At 42.1% G+C, this 24,536-nt stretch overlaps 2 protein-coding genes across 2 annotated transcripts in view; one reads left to right on the top strand and one right to left on the bottom strand.

The window, feature by feature from the left end:
• Positions 1-24,536, top strand: part of macrod2 (mono-ADP ribosylhydrolase 2) — a 424,084-nt gene that overhangs the window by 72,680 nt on the left and 326,868 nt on the right. The window lies entirely within an intron of this gene.
• flrt3 (fibronectin leucine rich transmembrane 3) lies at positions 12,600-22,738 on the bottom strand. The gene is made up of 3 exons (XM_004559774.4): positions 22,466-22,738; positions 16,770-17,490; positions 12,600-15,786 (listed from the first exon to the last, which is right to left on the bottom strand). The coding sequence occupies exon 3, from the start codon at positions 15,742-15,744 to the stop codon at positions 13,792-13,794; it is 1,953 nt and encodes a 650-aa protein (XP_004559831.1). The 5' UTR covers positions 15,745-15,786; positions 16,770-17,490; positions 22,466-22,738; the 3' UTR covers positions 12,600-13,791.

The raw sequence follows: 24,536 nt of genomic DNA, 5'->3' as shown, positions 1-24,536 counted from the left end.
GGTTTTCATTGTTATTTTCCACCAGTATCAAGCAGACACAAAATCAATCTTCCTCATAAAGTCAGTGTTTTGCTTTTTTTTTTAAAAAAAAAAGAATCTGTTACATCAAGTTTTAAAACTGCATTGTTTTGAAATGCAAAAGCGTTTTGACACGGGAGTTAACCTCTACTCTACCCATTTCACCAACCGGGGTTTTCCTGCATAGAAGAATTTTTGGTGCACTACTAAGCGGTTTTAACCACAAGTGGAAGAATATCACTATCATGTGAACAGCCTTTGTTTAACGGTGTTGTGAATTTGGTTAAGCATAACAGATGTTTTTGTTTAACACATGGTTTGAACAGTCCCTAGAATTACGTCAGAGTAGGTAACACAAGCTAACTGCCTTTTATGCCTTAATGCTACTGTGCTATTGTGGGTAGCCACCCCCCACCAAATGTCCGTTTTCGGCCAAGAACACACCGAGACTAACAGCTATCTGGTAACATCTGGCCACTGCGTAGTGCAGATTAGCTGATGGGATCTCATTTGTGTCACTATAAAAATTTCCAAACACCATAGTATTAACTTAATGGTCAATACTGCAACAGTAGGTTTCGATTCATTTTATTCAAATTAAATTGAGCTGTGAATTAGTCACTGAGGGCCTAATGAGTAACACCGTTCACAAAGCACAATGTCATGCTTAGACGCAAGGTCACCTGTCTCTCTGAGCTTATTCTTTGTTCATTCGTGGATGAAGTTTGAGTTTTAGCAGCTTCTTGAATAGGTCACAACATACAGTAGAAGATTAAAAGAGGTATAAAACATGAAACTCGTGGTAAGAACCTCTGTGGAGTGTAATGTATTTCCAGCTTAACATTTAGAAATGTACATGCCTGGGGGATAAGGCCAGAATGACCATCATTGGGGACATTTGGTCTGTTACCATTCATTCCTTTTCTCAATATATCACAGTTTACTTCATGCTTTCTAGGTGTGCGTTTTACAGGTTTATGTCAAAAAGAAACCTTCATTAGTAACAATACCCACATAGTATTCTTTGTCTAAGCTTTCGGACTGCTGGCTTGACTTGTGGTTCCAAGGTTTTTTTAAAAGTAGACTGGGAGGGAGAGCCTTCAGATTTCAGGCCCCTCTTCTGTGGAATCAGCTCCCAGTTGGGTTGAGGAGACAGACATCCTCTTTGCTTTTACGATCAGGCTTAAAACTTTCCGGTTTTATAAAGCCCATAGGTGACCCTTGCTTAGTTATGGTGCAGTAAGGCTGCTGGAGGTTTCTTCTTCACTCACCTCTTTCCACTCTCTATGTTTAGCTTTGCATTTAATAATTATGTTATTATTAATCCCTGGCTCTTTTCCACAGTGTCTTTTTTTCCTGTCTACTTTCAGATGGCTGCCACTCCTGGTGCCTGGTTCTCCTGAATGTGTTTTCCTCTTAAAAGGGAATTTTTCTCCCCACTGTCACCAAGGACTTGCTAGTAGGGGGTCATCCGATTGTTGGGGCTTTCTCTCTATTGTTGTAAGGTCTTTGACACCTTACCTTACAAGGCAGTTGGATTTGTGCCACATTTGGGGGATATCTGTAACAGAATACTTGCCAGGCTTTATGTGTTTAACGACTAACTGAACAGCGGGTAGTTGAGACCAATCAGGGTCCCATAGGCACCTACCAGCCAATAAGGTTGGAACTGCTGATGTGTTTTGGTAGGAAGATAGACAGATGGTCTTTTCAATCACCTGCTAAGTAATTTCTTTGAAAAGGACTGCCTGCAAGTGCCTTTTATCTGCAAAATATTTCTTGCAATGATGATGACTCATCTTTAACTATCCACACTGATTGCTTGCTAGCTTTCAAAGCTCCTGAGGAGGCAGCGTCTTTTTCCTTTTCTGGCTTCTTCACGTCCCCTTCTTTTATTCTTAAGGAATATTTGAAAAGCCCTTGCTTTTTTACAGTTTTCAGACAGTTTAAGTGATACTAAGAAAATTAGTGATGCTATTGTTCAGTTAATATGTAAAAATGGTTTAACTATGGTAAAAATGGTGAGTTCACCTGTTTCTTACACTCACAAAACCTCGTAAAATCAGTCTTTTGGTGTTTAGCATACCTTGTGGGTAATACATGGTACAAATGACTCATAACTCAATTCATTATTGAGTCAAAAGTCACAAATATAGGTATGTCAACAACAGCAGGACAACTGCATTTGGGATTTTCCACCAAACGTTTTGATCTTCAACAATCGACACAGAGTAACTAAGTTGATTTTACACAGCCTTCTTTTTTGGTTGATGCTCTGTTAATTAGTTGTTTTCTTTTATCATCTTATCTCTGATTTCTTTTTTTCTCTATCCTTGTAATGGTTTTAATACCACCTTGACTGTATGTTGGTAGTATAAAAGGAGCACTCCAACTCTATTAACTACTCAAACACCAGCGCCTAGGAACAAAAGACGTCTTCGCCACAGACATTCCCTCATGTTTCTCTCACTTCACAATGGTTAAGTGAGCAACTTTGCTCTTTTTCAGCAGCCTCTGCGATCTGCTAAAAAAGCCCTGCTAATTGCTGTCTTTTAAATGACAGGCATCCAATGAGGCCCATTGTCTTGGTTGAGTGTCTGTCAATATTTCATCAGTTTGTTCTTCTGCTTGCCACGCTCTTACAGTGTTGCCCTGAGACCTCTAATAATGATGTGTCTTTCTGTTATTGCACAGGACCCACTTATATTTCAATGCAAGATTGAAAGACGAAGGCGAACTGCCGCTCGGAGGATGGAGGGATACTTGAGAATTGGATGCTCAGTGTATTTAAGCTTTCATTAAGCATTCAATCAATTTTAAATATTCTTCTGATGGACATGGAAAGCATAAAGTAGTATTGCTTTTATGTATGTCGTGGTCTTTAGCACAGCTGGTTGAATTTATATTGACCTTGCACCGTATGTGCCTGTATGTACCTTCAAACTGTGCAGTTTAATTTTCCCAACACCTTTTGCGTTTATTGCAGTGATTGATTAAAGCGATTCTCATTTGACTCTGAAATACAAATTTCTCATGAGGATACGCTCCTGCTGTTCACCTTCACCGTATTTAGTATTCTCACTCCACACCGGACAAGGTGGCTATATTGAATTTCACTACCAATGCATGCAGTCACCCACTCTGGCCCACTCCAAGGCATGAAACAATGGCAGTCACACTAAGAGTTTCAATTAATCATCTTTGGACCAGATTTGCATTTCTCAAGGATTTCTTTAGATGTGGTGAATGTATGATCGAATTTATATTCAAATCACATTTTGTGTGAAACGTGATCTCTAATGGTCATTGAAATGACAAATTTCACAATGCAAAGAACCCAATGGTGATAGTACATCTTCTACGCTCTATGAAATTCACATTAAAGATGCTTAAATTAACTGCACCTCAAGACCAGACCTGGAGTCAGGGGAAATGAGCAGACAATATATCTGCAAGTTCCCACTCGGTATATCTTAGCCTGTAAGGGAGGAGACTCAATCACAGGTAAATATTGTATTATTATTGCATTCATTAAATATTCTTAACATTTACCAAAGTCATCTGAGGCCATGTGTTTCTCTGTTTCTGCCCATACGGGTCAGATTTGTGGTGACAGACGGTGGCTTTGTGTGGTTAGGGAGTTGGCGAGTGACCCCAGAAGGAGCACCTGTCCAAGAGCGGACCTGCTGCTTTCTATGTTTTGCCTTTGGGTGGGTTTGGCATTAACCCCACTGTCATGTTTCTCTCTCCTCGCTACCCTCTCACCCGAGCCTCAAGACATACATAACCTGCCAGACCCGCTCTGTCATCGCAGGATTAATTAAAATGCTACAGAGCAAAGGAACCGGATTCCTTTGGGATTGTGCCGCGTGTGTGAACGGCACGCACATGTATGAGTGTGTGTGCCCACACACGCAGTTCTGTCTGACATATTGCCAAGTTGTTGTACCTTAGGAGACATATAACAAATGACCTCTGTTGATTGATGGACAGATTTCACCTCAGCAATCCCTTCTCGCATGTGTTGTCCTAAAATACAGCGGGTATGTTTATAATGTGAGACATTACTTATGTCTAAGTGAATTTGCCCCCAAACTATGACCATCTGGCTCATGTTGTTCACTTGCATTTGCATAGTTTCTTTCCTTTTTTTGATCAGATGACAACTATGTATGTCAGAACTTCCAAATTGCCTCCTCTCATTGTTGTGTTTAATTCATGCTTCTCTCGCAAGGCACACAATTCATCTGAAAGGATTCAAATAAATTGAGTTGAAAAGGGGAGGTGGTGCGGGGGGTTACTTATTTATCCCATACCCTGGTGATGTGCTGGCAGAGAGACAATAGAGGTGATGAAACTAAATGAATTCTGTTGTCCTCTGTGCTTTTCTTGCCTATCACAATAATTTGATTAGTGACCTGGTAACTATGAATATATGGGACCTCTTCATTCAAGTCCACTGGGGCTCCTGGGGCAAGAGCCATGTTACAGGGCCCAGCCCCCTTCCATTTGTAACCTTGCCCTCATGTCATGTATGCACAACCGGGCGACTGAGTGATTAATGACCGAGCTCGTGGTACCATTGAAATCTTCTGGTGACTCCAAACAAAAGCCTTCACCGTTGTCATTAGCACCAGTCTGGGAACATTTGGCTGTTGGCCTGTATCACGGCCAATATGTTGTAGACAAATGTATGTGTACCGAGTATGTCCGCCTCAAATTAAACATAGTCATATTGGAAAGTAGTTTTTCATTATTTCAGTATTTCTTCTGTTTTCCAGCAAAGCTTAAAGCTGTTTGTTGGCCTCTGTGTCATATACAGTACAGTATCCCTTTATAATAACGTTATTTGCCCGGCGTGCATTTCCTGGCATCTTCTGATTTCATTAGTGCTTCGTTTCCATCAGTGTATGTCTTCTTTGTCAGTTGTGTCTCCAGCTAATAATAATCCAGCATAATTAGAAAATGAAGAATGGCGCTGCCAGCATTCCCAGCAGTGTTTTCTCACAGTGGAAACTTTCCTTCTTCTGCTTCAGTTTTTTTGTTTAAATGAAATATCTGCAAGGAGATGAATAATTTGTAGCCCTAAAGCTTCAGGTTACATAAAATTTTTATCTGACTCCTGAAGAGCCTTTAATTTGTGAGCTGCTCACCATCTTTAGTTTATTAGTTGGTAAAGGAAACAGTCCCACAAGTGAAAGGAAAGTGCGTATGATTTAGGCAGCGTGATTATTTTTCGCAGATAATGCAGCTGCCCAAAACTGAAATCGCGTCCATAATAAATAGGCTATTTTTTTCCTGTCAGACTTCCACTTTACATATCTGTTTGCCTTCAACAGAAACACTGAAATGTGAATTAATAAGCCCCACTGCTGCCTTCTTCATCTAGTGGATCCTGTTTTCACCGTAGCTATCACCTGTAATAAGAATATTTGTTAATGACATCTGTGGCTATGGTGTAACCTTTAGCACTTCAACCCGACTGCTGTACGTCGCTTTCTCACAGCTTAGGTGGGATGTCTTTCAAAATTTCCCAAGATATTTTTATTTTACTTTTCAACTTTGCTGCTAATTAAGTTACTGAATCTGCAATTAAGATCCTCCGAAAGTGCAGGCAGAAGTGCTGAAACAGATGTCAGCTGCCTGCTCACTCCACATGTGTTTTCTTTCTTTCTTTCCTTCCTTCTTTTTTCTCTCAGTACTGTAAACATTACCAAACAAACAAGCTTCAGTTGTATGACGATCTTGTGCTCGTATAGCTTTCTACACATTTAAGGTTTTATCGTGCATTTTTAGATTTCCTTACGTGTTCTCGTCTAAGCCACACTCGACAATTTGACAGCTAGCACAGCAGAAGCTGAAAATCCCTTTCAGTCCGTTTACAGCTAACAGCAACCAGATGTCGCTGAGAAATCAGAGGACGGCTCGACGAAGCAAGTTTGACATAGCCCAGCTTTCTTTGTGTTTGCTGACTCGACAAAACCTAAATCCCCGTTTAGAGTTGATGGGTATCTGAACGTTGGTTACGAGTTATCTTTGCTCACCCAGGCTTTCTGCTTTAAGGCTCCGCCCACACTCACGCAAAGTTATTCTCCCGACAGAGTGCTGATGACTCCAGTGAAGAGCCACAGATCACGGAGAACGAATAAAAAGACTATTATGGCAAAAAGAAACATTATTGCTGAAAATGTATATCCATATACATTTTCTGTTCTCTTCTAATGTGACAACTGCATATTAGAGGTGGGAAAGACCTCCACTCTTGTAAAGTTTGTCAGATCATCTCATCAGAGAAAAGCCTCCACTCTGTTCAAGTACAAGTTCACTCATAGATTTGTAATGGCTTTACAGAGGAAAGTGTCTTTTCACTCATGAGCAATCTTTTAGCCGGCCACTGGGAAAGAGTGCATTAACCAACAGAGGAGAGTTTCAGTGTAGCTGTAAAGACATTAACATTAACTGGCTACAGCTGATATGCACTGCTCTCTTTGATGCTGGAAAGTAGCACAGTCTATGGAGAGCCTATAAAGGAGAGGGCGTGCTTTTGGTATTAGTCTTAAATAGTTATGATTAGAGGTTTAAAAAAAAAAAGAAGAAATATATAATTATATATGATAGTATAGTATAATTAAATGTAATTAATAATTGTTATCATTAAACATCAGATGCCAGTGATTGCATTGCTGTCTAAGGCAATTTAAATGTTCAAGAACATAGAAACAATAACTTTTAATAAACTTTTAATAAATTGTTTCCAAAACCAAAGCTATAACTTTTTTAGTGTTAGAAGGGCGGAAAACGTGTCACATGTTCAAAAAAAGTGTCTAATCGCTGCAGCACACGATTATGAGCTGTGTTAAATTGCTATGGAATTATTGTATCTTTTGATTTGATAATTGTCGGCATATTAGATGCGACAAAAGGATTACCGAGCATGCAGAGAAAGTCCAAAGTTGGATAAAGTACGCTTGCCAGATGTTAGTTTAAGCTGCGTGAGTGTCACAGTGTCTATAGACACACACACCACCCTGTTAACTCGAGCAGGTTTTAAGCAGTGCAAGCTTGGGATTATAGTGGCTTACATCCTTTGACCTCCCCTCCCTTCAAGCTGGGTGTATCACTTGATTGAAATAGATTCGGCAGACTTTTTATTTAAGATAAGAATTTCACTTCATTCTTCCTCTCTCTCACCCCTCGCCACCTTTCCCTTTCTCCTCAACTTTTTTGTGATGGGGGGGGGGGCGTTGGATTTTTAAATTCTTCCAAATAAAAAACGATTCCTCCTTTGTGTTTAGTACAACAGACGGTCCCATTTTTGGCCCCTCCTTCTACCCTCCTCAATAGGGAGGAAATGAGTTGTGGGAGCAGATTCCTCGCACACAGAGATCTCAGTAATCGCGTGGCTGCGTGTCACCAGCGCACCACAGTTACAGCAGCTTTTAATTAATCCCACCACCCTCCCTTGTCCGTTTGTGCCATTCTCCCCCAAACTTTTCACGACTTAACTTTTTTCCTCTGTGTTCGACGGTGTGAGTGTGTGTGTGAGTGTGTGTGTGTGTTTGGGTGTTGCGGTGGGGGGCATTTCTCTAACTTCAGTCTGTCAGCCCACTGCAGCGTTCTGTGCACAACTCGTGTAGTTACAGAATGACAGCGCTGTCACTTTTCCACACTTCTGAAAGTAGAAGATAGCCTGCTAGCTGCATTCATGCTTAAACCCTTCAGTGTCAACTCCACCGATTCTGCCTCTGAAAGTTTGTACACTTTCTGAACCCTAGGAGACCAAGTCCACATGTAAAGTTAATAACCCTTTATGGTGTTTGGCCTACACGAGGTCAGGGATGTTGGCCCTCTGCTGCGCCGCAGTGAGTCATGCTGTTCTGCTCGAGGACTGTAAAGAAATGATACCTTGAAGTGTCTGTGTTGTCTTCCTGGTCCCCCTATGAATTGTGACAAGTTGTATTTACAATCCTAAAAGGTGCTGACACTGCTGAATTCCCCGCCTCTTGGAGAAATACCAAAACACTGGTACCCTTTAGCAAATTTGTGCGCGCTGGCTGTCATTGAGGTGTGAAGGGGCTGCTGTCTCGGTGAATGCGGGGCAAGCTAGACCTCTCTGGAGAGATGGACTGAGTTCTCGCCTGAAGGTAATCTTAATAGAACAAATTCGGGCACACGTGTGGGAGAACTGAAGCCTGCAAGCATGAGATAGATATGTGTCGGCCTTCTTGTTACATCCATGTTAAATAGATGTGGTGGAGGCAGCGCTGTTTGATGGTCAGCATTGAAATGTTTCCTGTCACTGCGGATGAGCTCATTATTTTTGTTCGCTGCCTTTCTTGCGTTCCCCTTCCTGAAAGCCAAAGTGAATAAGACAGCTGCAGACGAACACTGCAGATGCAAACTTGGCCCTGCTATTCAGTATGACTTGGCTGTAGCGAGCATTAGGTTCGTAAAGTGGGCTAAACTTGCATGCGATTAGGCTGTCAACATCTGAAAATAATGAGCTGCAGACAGAGCCACATTGGCATGCAAATACTGTACTGACATTCAAAGCTGGCTTAACATGAATGAGAGACGGGAATGAATCGAAGAGGAACTTTTGCCTCCCACTGCAGAGCTGCAGACCTGCTGGGTGAAATGGACAAGCTGGACTCTCAGAACCTTTCAGAATGAAATAATTATTCCCCTGCATCAGACTTTGTGGACAAATGAGACCGAGGGTCGATTAAGTTCTAAGGGAGACGTGGTGTTGATCTCATAAAGGGCAGCAGGAGATGTATGGCTACTTACAAGATCATTTAAACCACTTAATGGAGGACAGGAATTAATGGCTGCCATAGAGCCGAGTCAATTATATGGATATTTTCATAACATATTGTGTATAATTTATAGTGTAATGGCATCAACACCAATCAGCCCCTCTGCTTTTGTTTTGGTTATAGCCTGTTTTAAATGAGTTTATTGACTTTGTATTTTTGGCCGTACAATAAGTTGCCGTCTTCAAACAGTGATATAAAAGCAGTGTCATTGTCTGCTATTGTGGGGTGGCGCAATCTTGATGGCAGTGCTTCTTGTTAATTTGTATTAATGTCAGATAATTTAGAGTTACGATGGATATATGTGCACGCCTTGTGCTCTCAGGCAAAAAATTGGATTCATTAAGAAGACGGAGGAGCTGGTTAAGTTTTTTGGCCTTGTGGTTTCAGGTCACTGAGTAATGTGAAGAGATGGAGAGGGTCCCGGCCTGAAGGCTGGGGGAAGCTGGTCAGAGACAGAGGGGAGAGGACAACACCCCCGCATAGGACCGCATCACTCACACTGACACATCTCACACCACAGACACTTTTACTGCTGGACCAGATTGTGTGTCTGTGCGCGTGCGTGTGTGTTACTGAGAGCGTCACAGTCACGTGAGAGTCTCGGGGAGAGCCGCGAGGAAGGGTGCTGATGACTTTAGGTTAGCTTTGCCTGCATGTTAGTCTGTTTTAATTACATGTGTGAACAGTGCGCACTGGTTCACATGAGCGCACAAGCAACGCTACAGAAACTACTAAAATATTCATAATAACATATATAGACAAGAGCGTGCTCACACATGCAAGCCTTCACGTGAGCCTCTCGCTTACAAATGCAATCATGAATGAGCGATGAAGATGGCTCGAAAAATTAAAAAAACATACTGAACCCTTTTAAGACTCTGGTCTTGTTTTGTTCATTGGAGAGTGCACAGGAATCCTCAAATGATGGAAAAAAGTTTTACAATTGCTGGGAAAAGGGGAACATTTGAACGATGTAAGAAAAGCGCTAAATTTCGACCTGATTTATGCGTATGAATCGTACACGTGGATAAAATTTAAAAAGCAAGTCCTTGATATTCCCTTTTTCCATGTTCTTCTAATCCACATACCAAATGAGCAAACATAGCACATGCTAATTTTACACACTGGCACAAGTTCAAATTTATGGGGAGACCCTGAGGCCTTGGTTTGGTTTCAGCATAGCTCGCTATTAGGAAACCATTAAATTATGGATCTGTATGATGTGCAAAGTGTATCGAACAGGAAGCAAGGGACGGGGTACCACAAGCTCCCCTTTTTATTTTTCACAAGTTTTACTTTTTCGGTGGTTTACATGCAAAAGGGTTTTTAGTCCTGGGCTGAATATTAATTTTTTATCATTTCATTACATTCAGGTTTCTGTTGGTTTATGTTGCCTGTAGTCAATCAATTACTCCCATTTTGTAGTTAATTAAGGTGCCCCAGCCTAGCATGCCTTATCAAGATGATAAAGCATCTCAGAAAAAAAACTTTTTTTAAGCCATTAGATAAAGATCTGATCTATTTCCTTAGTATATTTTTCCATAATTTCTAGGATCCCTGCTAAAAACGTCCTGTAATCAGTTCCAGAGTGTCTTTCCTGAGCAGGATGTCTGTGGACAGGTTGCCTGTCGCACTTCCTTGTGATTGGCTGTGTTTTGCGGACACTGACACATATTGGATTTTTCATCTCTCGAGATCTTTGAACTGTGCCTGACCTGACCTCACTGACCTCTAATCAGTCATAAGGTTACACGGCCTGTACTTTTTTTGATCCTAATAATGGCGACGATGGAGAAAAAACAGCTACAGGCAACGGTGAGGTCATCCAGGGGTGGTTTGATGGGAGCATCTATAGGAATGCAAATGTGACCGGCTGCCTGACCAGTACATTACAATAGGAATAACAGCAGCCTAGGGCAGACAGTGCAGCTGCCCCCATTAGTTTTAATCGCTGGGTTACATAAAAGACAAACATAATTAAGCTTTGGGTGTGTCACACAGGAGACAAATGTATGGGGCACCTTGTGTTGTTTAGCAGAGAGTTCTCTGACCTCAGCGAGCACTTGAGTGTGATTAAGGAATTGTTTAAAGGCAGAGATCAGTCAGGGGTCATGAGTGATAAGTGAGGTCACACGAGGTTGTCAGCAGTCTGGTTCATCAATTTTGTCTCATACTTGGATCAGCCGAAATGCACAAAGCAGCTCTGTTATGTATTATTTGCAGTGAAAGCCACAACAATAGCCTGAAACCCCCCCCAATCCCCCTTTTAGATAAACTGTAATTTATCACATAGCTGCGTGAATTTGTGAGAGTGGCCTGCAGCTTCAAAGCGATCATCTCACTTCAGTCACTACAAACTAATTTAATTTATTTAATCCAAGAGCTAAGATTGCTGCATCAGTTAAGGATTTGCACTGCGCTCATAGTCTTAGCGGCTCAAAAATAACACCTGAAGTGTTTTGAGAGGTTCTTGCAAGTGCTCCACATTTGGACACTCTGCTCAAGCACGAGTGATTTTCCATTTCTCAAAAAGTTTTTGAGCCACCCAAGTTATCAGTGAGAAGCTGATGGCTGTGAAGCTAGTCGAGATCCTTGCTTAAATATTTTGAGTCGTGCTCGATAAGAGAAATAAGAAAACGTATTCTTGGTTGCTTTAAAGGCAGATGGAGGCACATTATTTTTAATGTTTTAGCTGTCTTACCCTCAAATTCCTAATTCAAATGTGACAAAACTGCGACTGATCAAAGAACAAAAAAAACTATAGACGGCAGACGCATGACAGCTGTGACTATTCAGTGTACTAAAATTGAACCGTGTTTATTTTAATTTGCAGTTAATGTCATATTTTTAGCATACGGGGCAGGCTTACCGTATACTTAAGGTTTAGATCACTTCTGCAGCTTTTAGTGGCTTCCTTAGCTGTAATTAAAGCTTTCACAGTGTTAAGAGCTTGTGGGTGTGTACATTTTTTTTATTTGAACTGAATACTTTAAAACTAGTATAATCTAGATAATATGTTGTATTTTAATAGTGGGCTTACGTGTGATTTTATTGCTTTTGCATGCATAGTTTTTCATGGGAGGAGCTGCAGCCATGTCAGTAATTGTGCTGAGCACCCGAGCTGTGTATATATATTTCTGCTGTGTCCTCTGCAGAAACAGGTCTGCTTGTACCACCCTCCATATGGTGGCTTGTTATTAGTTTTCAGTTGCCCTGGTGCCAGGGAGGTTCATCTAACCCTAGAGTCCAGCGTCTGCATAGCCCAATTTCTACTCCACTGCGATATTTCTCTTTCTGGCCAATCGAATAAGTCACACATGACTTAACTGCACGAAAGAACAACAGCAGCCTCAAGCAGATGTTGCTCTGTACACTGCCCGTGGAGTGGAAAAGTGATTTCAAGAATACTATCCGAGTTTCTGTTTAAGGGCTCAGCATGTCTCTGAAGGGGAGATGCGGCTGTGAGCGAGAGCCTCAGAGTAGTGATCTTGATGAAGGATAAAAAATACAGCATGTTTTTCATCCATAAAGCATTTTTCAGATTTTGTGCCTACTCTGTAATTTGAGACATAAATCAATAAAACAGGTCCCGTGTAGCCTTCTTTGTTACCTAACTGCACTTAGATTGAGCTCTCTTGAGTGCAAAAGATAAATCAGAAATTTCATCAACGCCTTGTGCGATGGTAATAATTAAACAGAATAAAAGAAATATTATTCTTAAATGGTGTTTGTTGTACTTAAGAAGTAGGTAAGGAGGAGCAATGATATTTTTTTCACTTTTATTCTGTAATATGACCAATATTTTTCATATTCAAGTGTGTATGAAAAAAAGTCACTGGTTTCTTAAAAAGCTAAATACAATAAGCATTGGATCAAGGCACATACAAGACTGGCCAAAGGGCATACAATGCACTTTGGTTTTCAATTGTAAATAACAGTTGACTTCAAATTGTGGCAACATAAGTGTGTTCATTTGAAAGAAAAAAATACTACAAAATAATACTCATAACAAGAAAGAGCTGCTGACACGGTGTAATTCTAATAAAAGCCAGCATGTTTTGTGTTTTTGGCCTGGTGACTACAATGACGTATGGTACACGGTACTGAAGAATGCCGCCATTGTCATTTAGCCATTGTTGGCTTGTACAAATAGAGATAGTGGGGGTCCTCTGTGTCAGCCTGTCCTGTCTACTTGTTTCGAGGAGCAGAGGGCTCCTTTAGGTCAGTGTGCTTTATCTGCCCTGTGCTGTGGCCTACAATCCTATCAGAGACATTTTAACCCTGCTTGGGTTGCTTTGCTGTATTTCTTCTTCCTGCAAACAGAACAAAATAACACACCGAACAAAGAGAAAAAAAAAGCATGACACCTCATCTTTAGTTTCCGTACTCCACACCTGGTGAATACTGGAGTAAGATTCTTGGTCCATAATAAATGGAGACAGCTACTGACTGCTCATTGTTTTAGATGGCAACATGCCTGCTTTGTATATTAGTTGATCAGCTGTGCCTTAGTTTACGTCATGTCATTTTTTTGCCTTTTTGTTTTTCTGACAGCCACAAAGTTAAAAGAATGACCTGTGCTTATACTACAAGGTTTTCTAAAGTCTGATTGTTCAACACAGCAATGAAAACCCACTTTCACAGTTGACAAGTCATCATATCTTAGTAGAACACAGAGTTTCTTTTGTTGGTCGATAACCTTAAGCAAAGGAAATACAGTACAAATTACTACAAATCCCTAAAATATAGAATTGCAGTTGGTTACCATACCCACTGATGGTTCAGTGATGGCCCGCAACTGGAACGTTCTCCATCTCCATAAAATGTCCTTAAATATAAATTATATGGCAAATGTACAGAACATTGCTTCCTTAGTCTTATAGATCCAGTGTTTTGTAAAAGTCTTGCCACTCTGTTTGAGTCAAGCACACCTCATGAATGTCCGTATGCAATATCATGAATGGGAATGGTCTGAATCTGGTATTCCACTGTCTCTGTAGCTCCTGTTGTTAATACTGTTGTCATTATGTGGACTTTTGTATAAACTCAGGCCATTAGGTGGGAAAATTGTGTGTATCACAAATTCCTCCTTGGACACAGGCAGGTGATTTATAGGTATCATCTGAAAAGAAGTTTCTCGTATTTCTAGGATGGAGTTGTCCTTTTTAGTGCCAGCCTCAGCATAGTCATCCTTTCTCCGACGGCCTTTGTTATAGGTGCAGTTCCTGGAAAAAAGTGAACCATTCCTATGGACGTACCAACACACCAGCGCCAACATGATTATTGCCAAAAGAGCCACAGCCCCTCCAATGATAGCAGCCAAAGGCAGACTGGAATTTTTGTAAGGCTCCTTCTCCTGTTCTCTGTTTAAAGTTGTAGTCGGGTGGTATGACTTGTGAGAGCCAGTCTCTGTCTCGATGCAAACGGGGGTCTCGTCAGACAGGTAACTGTTGCTGGTCTCCATGGGAACCATGCATATTCTATAGGAAGACTCTGGCTCCAGCGCCGTGAGCAGATACTCTGTTCTCTCCCCCTGCACGATGGTTTCAGTAATAGAGCCAAAGGCAGGGCTGTGCCCCAGCTTTAGCCAGCTGAGCCGCAGGGCAGTCATGGGTTGCGACACCCTCCATGATATGTGTATGGTATCTGCACCACTTGACTTCACACTGATGGTGATGATCTTTCTGCCTGAAGAGGTGGTAGTGCTGTGGTAATTTTTACTGATGTTAGGCCCTTTTATTATAGGCCTCCTAGTCACAAACACGGGCCACTGGGGCTGTGATGGGCGTAGAGTGTTGGAGACTGTGCTCGTCTCGTATGTGGAGAAGAGCTCTGAATCTGTGCAGTCAAACATATCTGTAGTTAGGTCTTTAATTGCCATCCCTTTGACCTTATCAGGACCCTGGCACATGAAACCCCGTACGTTCACCTTAGATGGCAATGACCGCAACCAGTCACGCACCCATTTCATCTTGCAGGTGCATTGCCAGGGGTTGTTGCGCAGCAGGAGCTGTGTGAGATTGTCCAGATCTTCAAATACGCCCTGTGGGAGGCTGCTCAGGTTGTTAAGAGAAAGGTCCAGGCGATACAGCTGTCTAAGGAAGGCAAAAGCCCCAGGTGGAACCCGATTAATATGATTTTCTTGTAGCTGCAGCTTCTCCAAACAGGTGCCTGGCAGATTGGCTGGCGGCATAGTGAGGGAATTCCTCACCAGCGAAAGCTCAGTCAAGTTGATCAGGTTGATGAAAGCCATCTCACCAATCCCACGGTTGTTGAGCAGGTTACCATCCAGGATTAGTCGCTTCAGGTTGATGAGATCTTGCAGCGATTGCTCTGAGATGGTGGAGATGCGGTTGTCGTCAAAGCGTAGCTCCTCAATGCTCATAGGCAGGCCTGAAGGGATGGTGCTAAGGTGGTTTCTGGAAAGAAAAAGCAGCCGGAGATGATTACTGTCCCTGAAGGCCCCCTCCTCTATGCTGACTGCTGATACAGAGTTATCATCCAGGTGCAGTTCTTCGATGTAGGGAATTTGAGCTAAAGAGGCATGGGTAATCATCCGAATGTTGTTCTCCTGAAGGTGGAGCTCTTTTAGCCCAAGGGGAAGGTTAGTAGGAAACTCATCCAGATTATTGCCGTACAGGTAGATCTTCTCCACCTTTATGAGCCTTCGAAGCTCTGAGGGAATGCCCGAACTCTTAATGCGATTGTTTTGCAGAAACAGCACTGTAGCGTCCTGGGGTATACCAGTAGGGATGGAAGTCAGGCCACGGTCATTACAGTAGATAAAGGTCCCATCGCAGCGGCAACTTGAGGGACATGAGGCAGAGGTCACCAAGGGGTTAGCAAGACCCAGCAGCAGCCCGATCCTGATGAGGAAGAGGATGAAGGACTTGCACTGACGCACCATCTTGAGGGTGTGTTGCCTGGCAGTCTAATCACTCAAGAGCCCCTGGGGAGAATACACAAGTGTACATTTAATGCACAATGCCTTGAAAGCGCAGCCAAATTCCTGTTTTCAGAATTGCTGGGTGTTTGAAAAGCTGCCTGCAGCACTGGCTCAATTAAATATGTGCTGAAAGAATCATTTGAATCCCTAATATTTAATTTATATGATTTGTTTATCAGGATTATCACACAGTGAAAATGTATCTTTTGTTTCACAATATACTCATTACATAAATATTCTAATCTTTGTGTAACTTTACATCTTTACTACCCTGCATTCCAAATAGTTAAATGATGCTTTGTCTTAAATAAAAAATGTTCCACCTTTGCACCTCTGTGAATTAAAACTGAGTGCATCGACTTTTTCCCCACGACTTCTGAAATGTAATGCATTCCCAAGCTTTACACATTTCTCAATCTGAAGCCTCTCTCTCATTGCCACAGATCACAGGGGTGAAAAAAGTCAGGCTGTCTCAATGAACTGTCGTGAACCTGGCATACCTTAAATGCTGACAGATTAATACCAATGTCCTTAGTCTCTTGAATAAGGCTTGATTGTAAATGTTTAACATACCGGTATTAAAAGTTTCGATTTAAGAAGTTATTTTTCAAATAAGGTTTTCTAAAGTCACAAGAATTTTGCACAGCAGTGTGTTAATGATTTTTGCTGTAAGTGTGTATGGCATGTTAAAAATGCTAAAAAAAAAAAGACAGCGACTGTTACATTATTATAGTAAATATATATATTATATTTAAGGGTTGTGGACTTCAAACAGACAGCCTTGACATCAACAAAATGGCAAAAGCAGAAAGCATCTGTCTCTTTTTTCGTCAGCTATGTGTACGTTGCCCTTTACTTTAGGTACTACTGAATTATTTCTTTCATTATGCATTCCTGCCATGACCTCTCTTCCTGTACATCTAATTAGAAAATGCTGATCTGGTGAGTGAAGTGGAAAGAAGCAAAGCCTTCTGTATTTGTCATACCTGATTTATACGATGTGGTAAATCCTTTCCAGCCACCTAAAAATCCAATCAAGATTTCCTCTTGAATTTGCTCTTATCCTTTCTCAAAGGAAAAAGTTTGTCCAAGGGGTTTCTTGTGATATCCTGACCTGGTCAGTGTTTGCTGAGCTGATCCTTGTTTGGACGATGACCTCCTCTGTGTGGGCAGAGGCTCATGCCTTCAATGAATTTACCATGGCAGATAAGCCTGTACAAAAAGCATCCCCTGCCACTGACAAAGCATGTACTCTCAGGTAATATTGAAAATCCTAACGATTGCTGCAGCTGTCAAGCTTAACAGCCATAACCGCAAATTAGATTTTTGGGGTGTTGTATTGTTATCCGTTTGTTGTACGTGGCGGACTTTTGCAAAGGCTCCTGTCTGCAATCACGGCCGGCAGGCATGATGAGTTCACACAAAGCTGGTCTGAGCCATGCCAATCCCCTCTGCCACAGGCTCAATCCAGGCCTGTTCACTTGTGTACTCCAAGTCTTCAGGTAACCCAGAATCCTCTGCTCCCTTGTTGAGCCTGTATACACATTAATCCAGGGCTCTGGTCCTTTTTCCTGAAGCAGATAACCAGTGTTCTCCTCTCCACTAAGGAGAGAAACAAGGCAAGTTGCTTATCCTTCTGGGCACAGCCTCTCTCACGTATCTGCAGCTTGAGTCATGCTGTGCACTCCTCACACCTGGGATGATGCTCTGAAAAATAACCAAAGAGCAATGCATTCAGTTTTTAAACGATCAGGTTTCATTGACTTCACCTTGTAAAATTGCAAAAAAATGTAATTGCATTTAGAGATGTTTGATCATGGCTTCTGCCCAGCCTTATATTGTGACTTTGTATTTAGAAGAACCCTCTAATGCAATACTAAAAATACGCCTGTTGACCTTTTACAGTGAGCCACTCCAACAGACCACATTTCTTTTCTATCCCGCTACAAGAACGTCCGTGGATTAAAAGCCAGCACTGATTCAAACCCCACAGCTCAACAATGGCTACGGGTGGAGCTCCTTCCTTACTTCAGTACGTGTTTTAAAAAATAGAGCAGATCCTGTGATTTAAAAAAAACTAAACTAAAAAAAACGGTTTAGAAAGTCCAGATATTAGAGGTGGAAGAAGAAACGATCCAGTCGGCGCCTGCTGAATTACTCACATTGTTAAAAAGCTTTCATGACAAATGAAGGCTGTTCGAATTTCCTAAGAAGAGGATGTCTGGTGCGTCCATCCCTGTCAATCCCAGCACCTCTCTGTGACCTCTTACCTCCACCCCATCCTCTCTTTACATTCTGTGAACGCTCCTTCTGTTTGTAAAAATAGAATTTCCTTTGCCAAGGAAAATGTTATGGTTCCCTTTTACAACACAATAGCTTTGTGTCCTAAGCATCCATGTGACCTGTTTGCTGCCTCTATGCTGTAAAACATGTAAAGGTAAATTAGGAACAAGAGGCCCAGCCATTTAACAGTTGTAACCCATGACAAGGAGAAGATTAGGGAATTGAGAGGCTTGTAACTCGATTACAACTCCTGAGATGCTGTCTCATAATAACGCCCCCCTTCCTTCTGTTCCATCTAAACACGGGTGCTCGGTCCAGTATTACATTAGTAGTAGATTAGAGTCTGGGGAAGAGAAAAAAAAGCACCAGATGTGACCTCTACTAACTTGTAGACTAAAGGAGTCTGATGAGGGGGAAAAAAAGATTACATTTAGTAATGGAGTTCTTTAGAAAATGGTGGGATGATAGAGGAATATGTGCTGTCTGTCTGGTGGAATGAACTTTATGTGCAGCACTTAGTCAGGCTATTTCAATTTTAAATAGCCTCTTTCACCTAAAAGTTCTTCTTTCCCTAAATGTGTGCCGTCTTGATTTGAATACTGGAAATGTTGGCATTAGGTAAAAGAAAAAAACGTGCCTCTACGTTTCTGCCGAAGGAAGAGCTGTACTCCAAAATAATAGACTTTTGGGGTTTGAGAAAGGGTGATTGTCACAAAAATGATATGGCACAACATTTCCTTTCTTTAGCCAGAAAAACCCTAGCATAATAGAATGTAGCTCAGTGTCCAGTATAGGAGATGATGAGATGTGGGTATTCATTAAGAACATGTGGTAGAATAATCTGTCGGCCTCGGTGTGCTCTGTTATATCATGTGTGTGATTTATCAGAAGTGTGCTTTGAACATAGCACATCATGCTTATTTTACAAGAAAAACAGTCAGGCCTAGACGCTTGATGGTCTCCCCCACCACCCCCACCCAACCCCAATTTTTTTCCATGCTCTTCGGATTTCAGGAGAGTGGCCCCCTCTCCATTGTTCGCTACAAGGCAAGCATGTGGACCGTGTAGCCTCACAAAGGGGGGGGGGGGTCTAAGGTTTTTGGAACTTTTATTCAGACAATTTACGAAATGCCTTAACTTAAAACAGTGCATTATGCAAACCTCCTGTGTTCCCATTTACAAATGCACGCCCAGCCAAATGTATGCAGTTGCGCGCACGCAGTGCTTTGTTTCCCGTGCACACAATCATTCTGAGAGCAATAAACGGTGGGTTCAACGTTTTTAGTGATGGATGTCTTTCTCCATCGTTCTAATAAGCTCCGCTGGCAGGACAAGGGATTTCTCCAGCAGTCAGAGTGGATTCTGCTTCATTTAATCCGAACTGGCAAAGTTAAATTGAGCATCCTAGTAAAATTGCATGTTAGTGTACAGCAAGTTACCTTTCAGTGAAGAGCGTGGGAGGCTCGCACAAAGCTGGACACCGATAGCCATTGTGAGCTGAACACGCATAAATGCACATTAAGCTGCAATAACAGAGCCCAAGACTCTGTGCCCTGTAGGCATACACTGCACAAGAAAGGCTTTGGTAGAAAAAAATTCATATAGGAACAATTTCATGCCTGTCAAAAGTATTGCAGATTATAATGACTTTTAGTTCAGTAAAATACAGAATAATATTACATGGGCTGCATTGGTGGGGGTGAAGCTCAAGAAGTAGTAATGGCTGGCTGCTAAATTATTCATAAGCCCTGAAATTAATTTTGAAACCACGGTAGAGCCTTCCATTGGGAAATCATTGTTGTTTGTATCTGCTGTTGATCTTTCATTCTAATTCATAATTTAGAATTATGATAGATTGCACAGTACAGTCATTGTGGGCTATGTTTTGCTCAGATTCGCTCTCTAAGCTGTGTGCCTGCAACATCAGCTGGCACAGCGATAGCACTTAAGGAAACAGTCAAGGTGGACAAAGATTGTTTGGGGCTGTATCAAAATAAACGGACCCCTTTAAGCTGATTTTAAAGCAAAATGAATAGTTTTCCCTGCTTTTAACAGAGGTGAGATTTTGTCAGTGGGAACGCTTGCACGAAGCATTGATTAACAATTTAGGAGATTGTATGTCAAGACACCTGGCAGCGGCCTACTGTGTGCCGCTGAGACACAACAGAACATTCATGGTCACATCTGAATGCACAGGGACACAGAACACGTTTCAGCCAAATAGAAAATGGGTAGAAATCTCTTCGTTTAACGGATTTGGTATGTGGCCTCCTGGTGTTGTCTTTAGATGGGCTGAACAGATGATACTTTTGCTGGACCATTAAGAGCATATATAGGCCCGGGACAGACGGGGGTCCCTCTTTTGTAATAGCCTGAAAGGAAAGATCTGTAGCAGCGGCAATTGTTTTTCTCCACATGGGGGTGGTAGGCACTGCAAGATAAAAATGTGTGCGAATCTGTGTGTGTGTGTGTCTGTATGCGACAAGCAAACGCACAATATTCATGTTAAGCTCCAAGAGCCTATCTCGGCACAGGCCAGACAACCACCCAAAATAGGGGGGATTTGTTCAGCCTCCCTACTGGCCCTACTACAGCTTGTTCTGAGTCATATGGCTAAGTTTCCCCCCCCTGCAGCATTTAGGCCTTGAAGCCCTGTTTACGCTTTTACTTTCAGTAACCAGTATGAAATGATGTGTCTCTTGCAGTTTAGGATTGATCATAAAAGATGCTGCCGAGTGGATAGATAAATTATGAAAAGAAGTGGATTAGGCCTCCTCAGAGCACGGTGGTGAATCAGAAATATGCCTTGGTGGTAAAGAAAGACACCCCCCTCCCCCTTTCCCCACCCCCAAACCAATTTCACTTTTTTTTAATGCTTTGATTTTTTTCAATCATGGTGACCTGGTTAGTTGTCGAATTCCCTCTCACAACAACTGACTGGGGACTTTTGCCTCGGGCAGCTATCAGTGAAGACAATTGGCTCTGTTCTCACAAGTCTGCCACGTTTTAAAAGGCTATTTATTTTTACTGTCTGTCAAACACACCGAAAAACAATGAGCTACTATTTGCATTGCATGACAAGTCGGGTCAAGTTTGGATCCACTGCCGGTGATGTGCGGAAATTAGGCTCCAGCCTACACACACATACACGTATACACATATGTTGTTCAAAGCCTGGATGAACTTATCGTCTCACGAAGATAAAAAGCTGTGTTAAATTGGATTAACCACTGTCCTTGTCCTGGTGCTGCTGCTAAGAAGGCGTCCACTTTTATTGTATTGCTGGGATGGTGATCAGTTTGCATGCACAGAGACGAACACGGCGTTTCGTTAACGTGACAGACTGATCGAGTGAAGCTATCGCTGACTGTAAAGGCGCTTTTATTTCTTGATGCTTTAATAACACGGCTGTCACGGAGTCGCAGAGAGCTGCAGCTGCAGCGAAATGCCACACGTTTCTTTTAAATACTCGTTAATGTAACATAATGTGCTTTGAGTGAGCTGCTGATTATAAGCGAATTGATGAAACTTAAGTGGATTTAACTTTGTGCATTTGAAGGGCTTCTACTTTTTTTGACTACGCCCGTGCAGCAGGGAAAAGCTCTCACTGCCTATGATTATTATTGTTATTATTTTAGTAGCAGAGGAGGGTGGCGATGGGGCGTCCAAACCTGGGGTTGAGTTTACAGTTGCACAGCAGCCTAAAAATTTCACTCCCTAGTAGGTTGCATCAATAGTAGCGGGTCCGATCCAAGTCGTCTAGACTGTGATTGTGCAGACGCTTTCAGTGGAGTTGTTTTTTTTTCCAGCTGCCTCTCCGTGTCTAAATCCGCGGGATCTGCGCTGCAATTCCAGCAGCACGCCGGGGTGTCTTCTCGCGCTGCGACACTGAGGCAGAAACAGACAGGAGAAGCAGACCGGGTGTTTGCTCTCAGAGACACACGCTGGAAAAAATAGAGGGACGCAGTACCCGATAGCAGCAAGTTGTTGGCACCAAGAGGGGGGGTTGAGACGAAGAGAAGAATGATTTCTGTCTGATTTCTATCTGCCAACCTGGGAAGAGTGTCTACGCTCAGTGTGTGCGTGCGCGCGCGTATGAGTGCCTAATTTGGATATTTTAGAAGAAAAGAAAGTGCACTTGAGATTTTTTTAAATAAAGATCGCCCTGAGACAATCACCTCTAAGAAACGCAGTATCTCTCGCCTGAGCCGAGTGTTAGAAATAAGGAGGGAAAGAGGGCAACTAATTAGATACAAGCAACTCCTGAGGATTCCGCATTACTTTCAATTCCTTCTGCCAGAAAGAAGATCCAAAAAAGATGAAAAGGATGCATTCCCAACAGGACTGTACCATCAAAAAATAAAAACCCAAAACAAAAAAAAAGCAACTCCGCACTTACCTCAACTTAATCAACCAAAAATGGAAAGTAACAGGTATCCTCTTATATTTAGCTTCACAGCGTGAAAAATAATAATCCAATCCACGCTTAAATTCAGATCCCGAAAAATACAAATAAAAAAAAATATAATTAAAAAAAGTCCACACTCCCTCACAAGGCTAGAGCTATTCGGAGTTTATCAGAAGCGCCACTGCTATGTTTACTGGTGACCCCATCACACGCATACACAATCTGCTGGCTGTGCGAGGACATAGGTGCACGGATAGATCTCAATACAAATGTGGAGTTGTGTTTGCCTCTAGCTTTGCTTCAATAGAGCACTGATGTCATATGGAGGCGGGGTCTCTCTCTCTCTCCCTCTCTCTCTCCCTCTCTCTCTCTCTTTTGGAGATGCACGATGCAGTGTTGTTTGGATACACTAGAGGGAGTGGAGGAAAGGGGAAAGCCACTCACATCCTTGTTAGATGTGTGCACTTAAGATGAGCGAGTAGTCACTGGTTGGAAAGCGATGCTGGCTGGCATCAAAAGACAAAGAGGTGGGAAAAAAACTGGAGATGTACAGTATGTGTGTGCATGCTGGTGGAAATGAGATACGCCCTAAGCACTTTGGCGGCAGTGGTTTGCTTAAGGAAGAGATATCGGCAGCTGTTATTATCATTGGGTGTTCGTTTCAGATGTGCCAGGATAGTTGATGATCAGTTTGGGTCGGATGTCAGATGTCATCATTTTTCAGTTTCTTTTTCTTCTTTTCTAAAGTAAAGAAATCCAGCATTTCAAATGCATGACCTGCTTCATGCAACAAGAGTAGGATTATATCTTTAAAAAAAAAGTTGACAGGTAATGAATATTGGATGATGTTGTCGCAGTGAGCCAGAATAATTCATCACAAGAATTTAGGGCTGTGTTGCTAATTCCTAATATGTGGTTGACTCTGTTTGTGTGGCTAAGCACTAATAGAGGATCTGTAAGAGTGTGTCTGTGTGTTTATACATGAATGAGGTGTCGGTTGCTCAGAGAACTGTTTCTTGCCGCTCGTGCCTTCTCTTTAACCCTGTTCGGTTTCATAGTTAAACGAGGCCAAACAGTTGGTTTGCTTCCTTCTGGGTCCCGAGCATCAGTGACTCATCCTGTTAGTCAAAGGACTGTACAGAAGAGTTGACCCAACCAACACTCTGTCCTGCCCTGCGTCATCTCCAGTGTTTCCCCCTCTGGCGAACTGACATGGCAGACACCACAGCCGGGCGCATTGAGCTGCAGTGGAGCAGCTCTGTTCATCTGCTGCTGAATATCAGCTTCCTGTCAGTGGCATTGGGTCAATAATCAGATCTGCGTGATGTATGCAGCTGTCGGTGCAATGTGGAGACTCCTCTCTTGCGTGTCATTCACTCTTGCCAATACCACTTTTTGTTAATTACCTCAAGCCTATTATACTATTCAGCTCTGAGTGCCTGGAGGGTCTGCATCCATTTTCAGTAAACAAACAGGTTTGTTAGAGAGGTGTTATTCGCTTGTTCTAAGGAGACTAAAATATCAAGCATAAAATTTATCATGCATTCTGTTTGTCATAAGAGAGAGCAGTTGCCCTGTAATAATTAATGACAGTTTAAAGAAAAGGCAAAGAGAAAGAAAAGCAGTAAAGTAGCATAGAGGCTCAATAATAGCACGCTCTTACAACAGCTGAAAGGAATTAAACTGACACTGTAGAGACTGAGGCCGGTTGCAGAAAATTACAAAGTATGCATGCCTAGAAAAATGCCGTTAATGGATTTAGATTCCTAGCATACAATCAAGAGCAAAAGTCAATTATTATACCGTTTAAAACGCCATCTCTGCTTTTGTTATTTGGTCTCCCATCGTCTGTTCATGAGCCAATGAGGACCTCTACTCCTAGTAATTGTTACGGCCTCGTTAGGATAGGGAGTGCTACAACCACAATGACTAAGTGTCTGACCACTGCTGACATTTCATGCCCAGTTATTTTGCCAGGATAGAACATGATCCAACTCCAGCCTCAACACATCAGCACACAGTTAAACCATGATTGCCATCTTAACTGGAGTGGCTGATTGAA

Source organism: Maylandia zebra, linkage group LG13, assembly GCF_041146795.1.
Source record: "Maylandia zebra isolate NMK-2024a linkage group LG13, Mzebra_GT3a, whole genome shotgun sequence".
NCBI lineage: Eukaryota > Metazoa > Chordata > Actinopteri > Cichliformes > Cichlidae > Maylandia > Maylandia zebra.
This window is presented reverse-complemented; position numbering and strand designations above follow the sequence as displayed.

What these genes read in the sequence shown, in the direction of transcription:
- flrt3 (XM_004559774.4), bottom strand. Translation starts at nt 15,744, where the DNA reads ATGGTGCGTCAGTGCAAGTCCTTCATCCTCTTCCTCATCAGGATCGGG.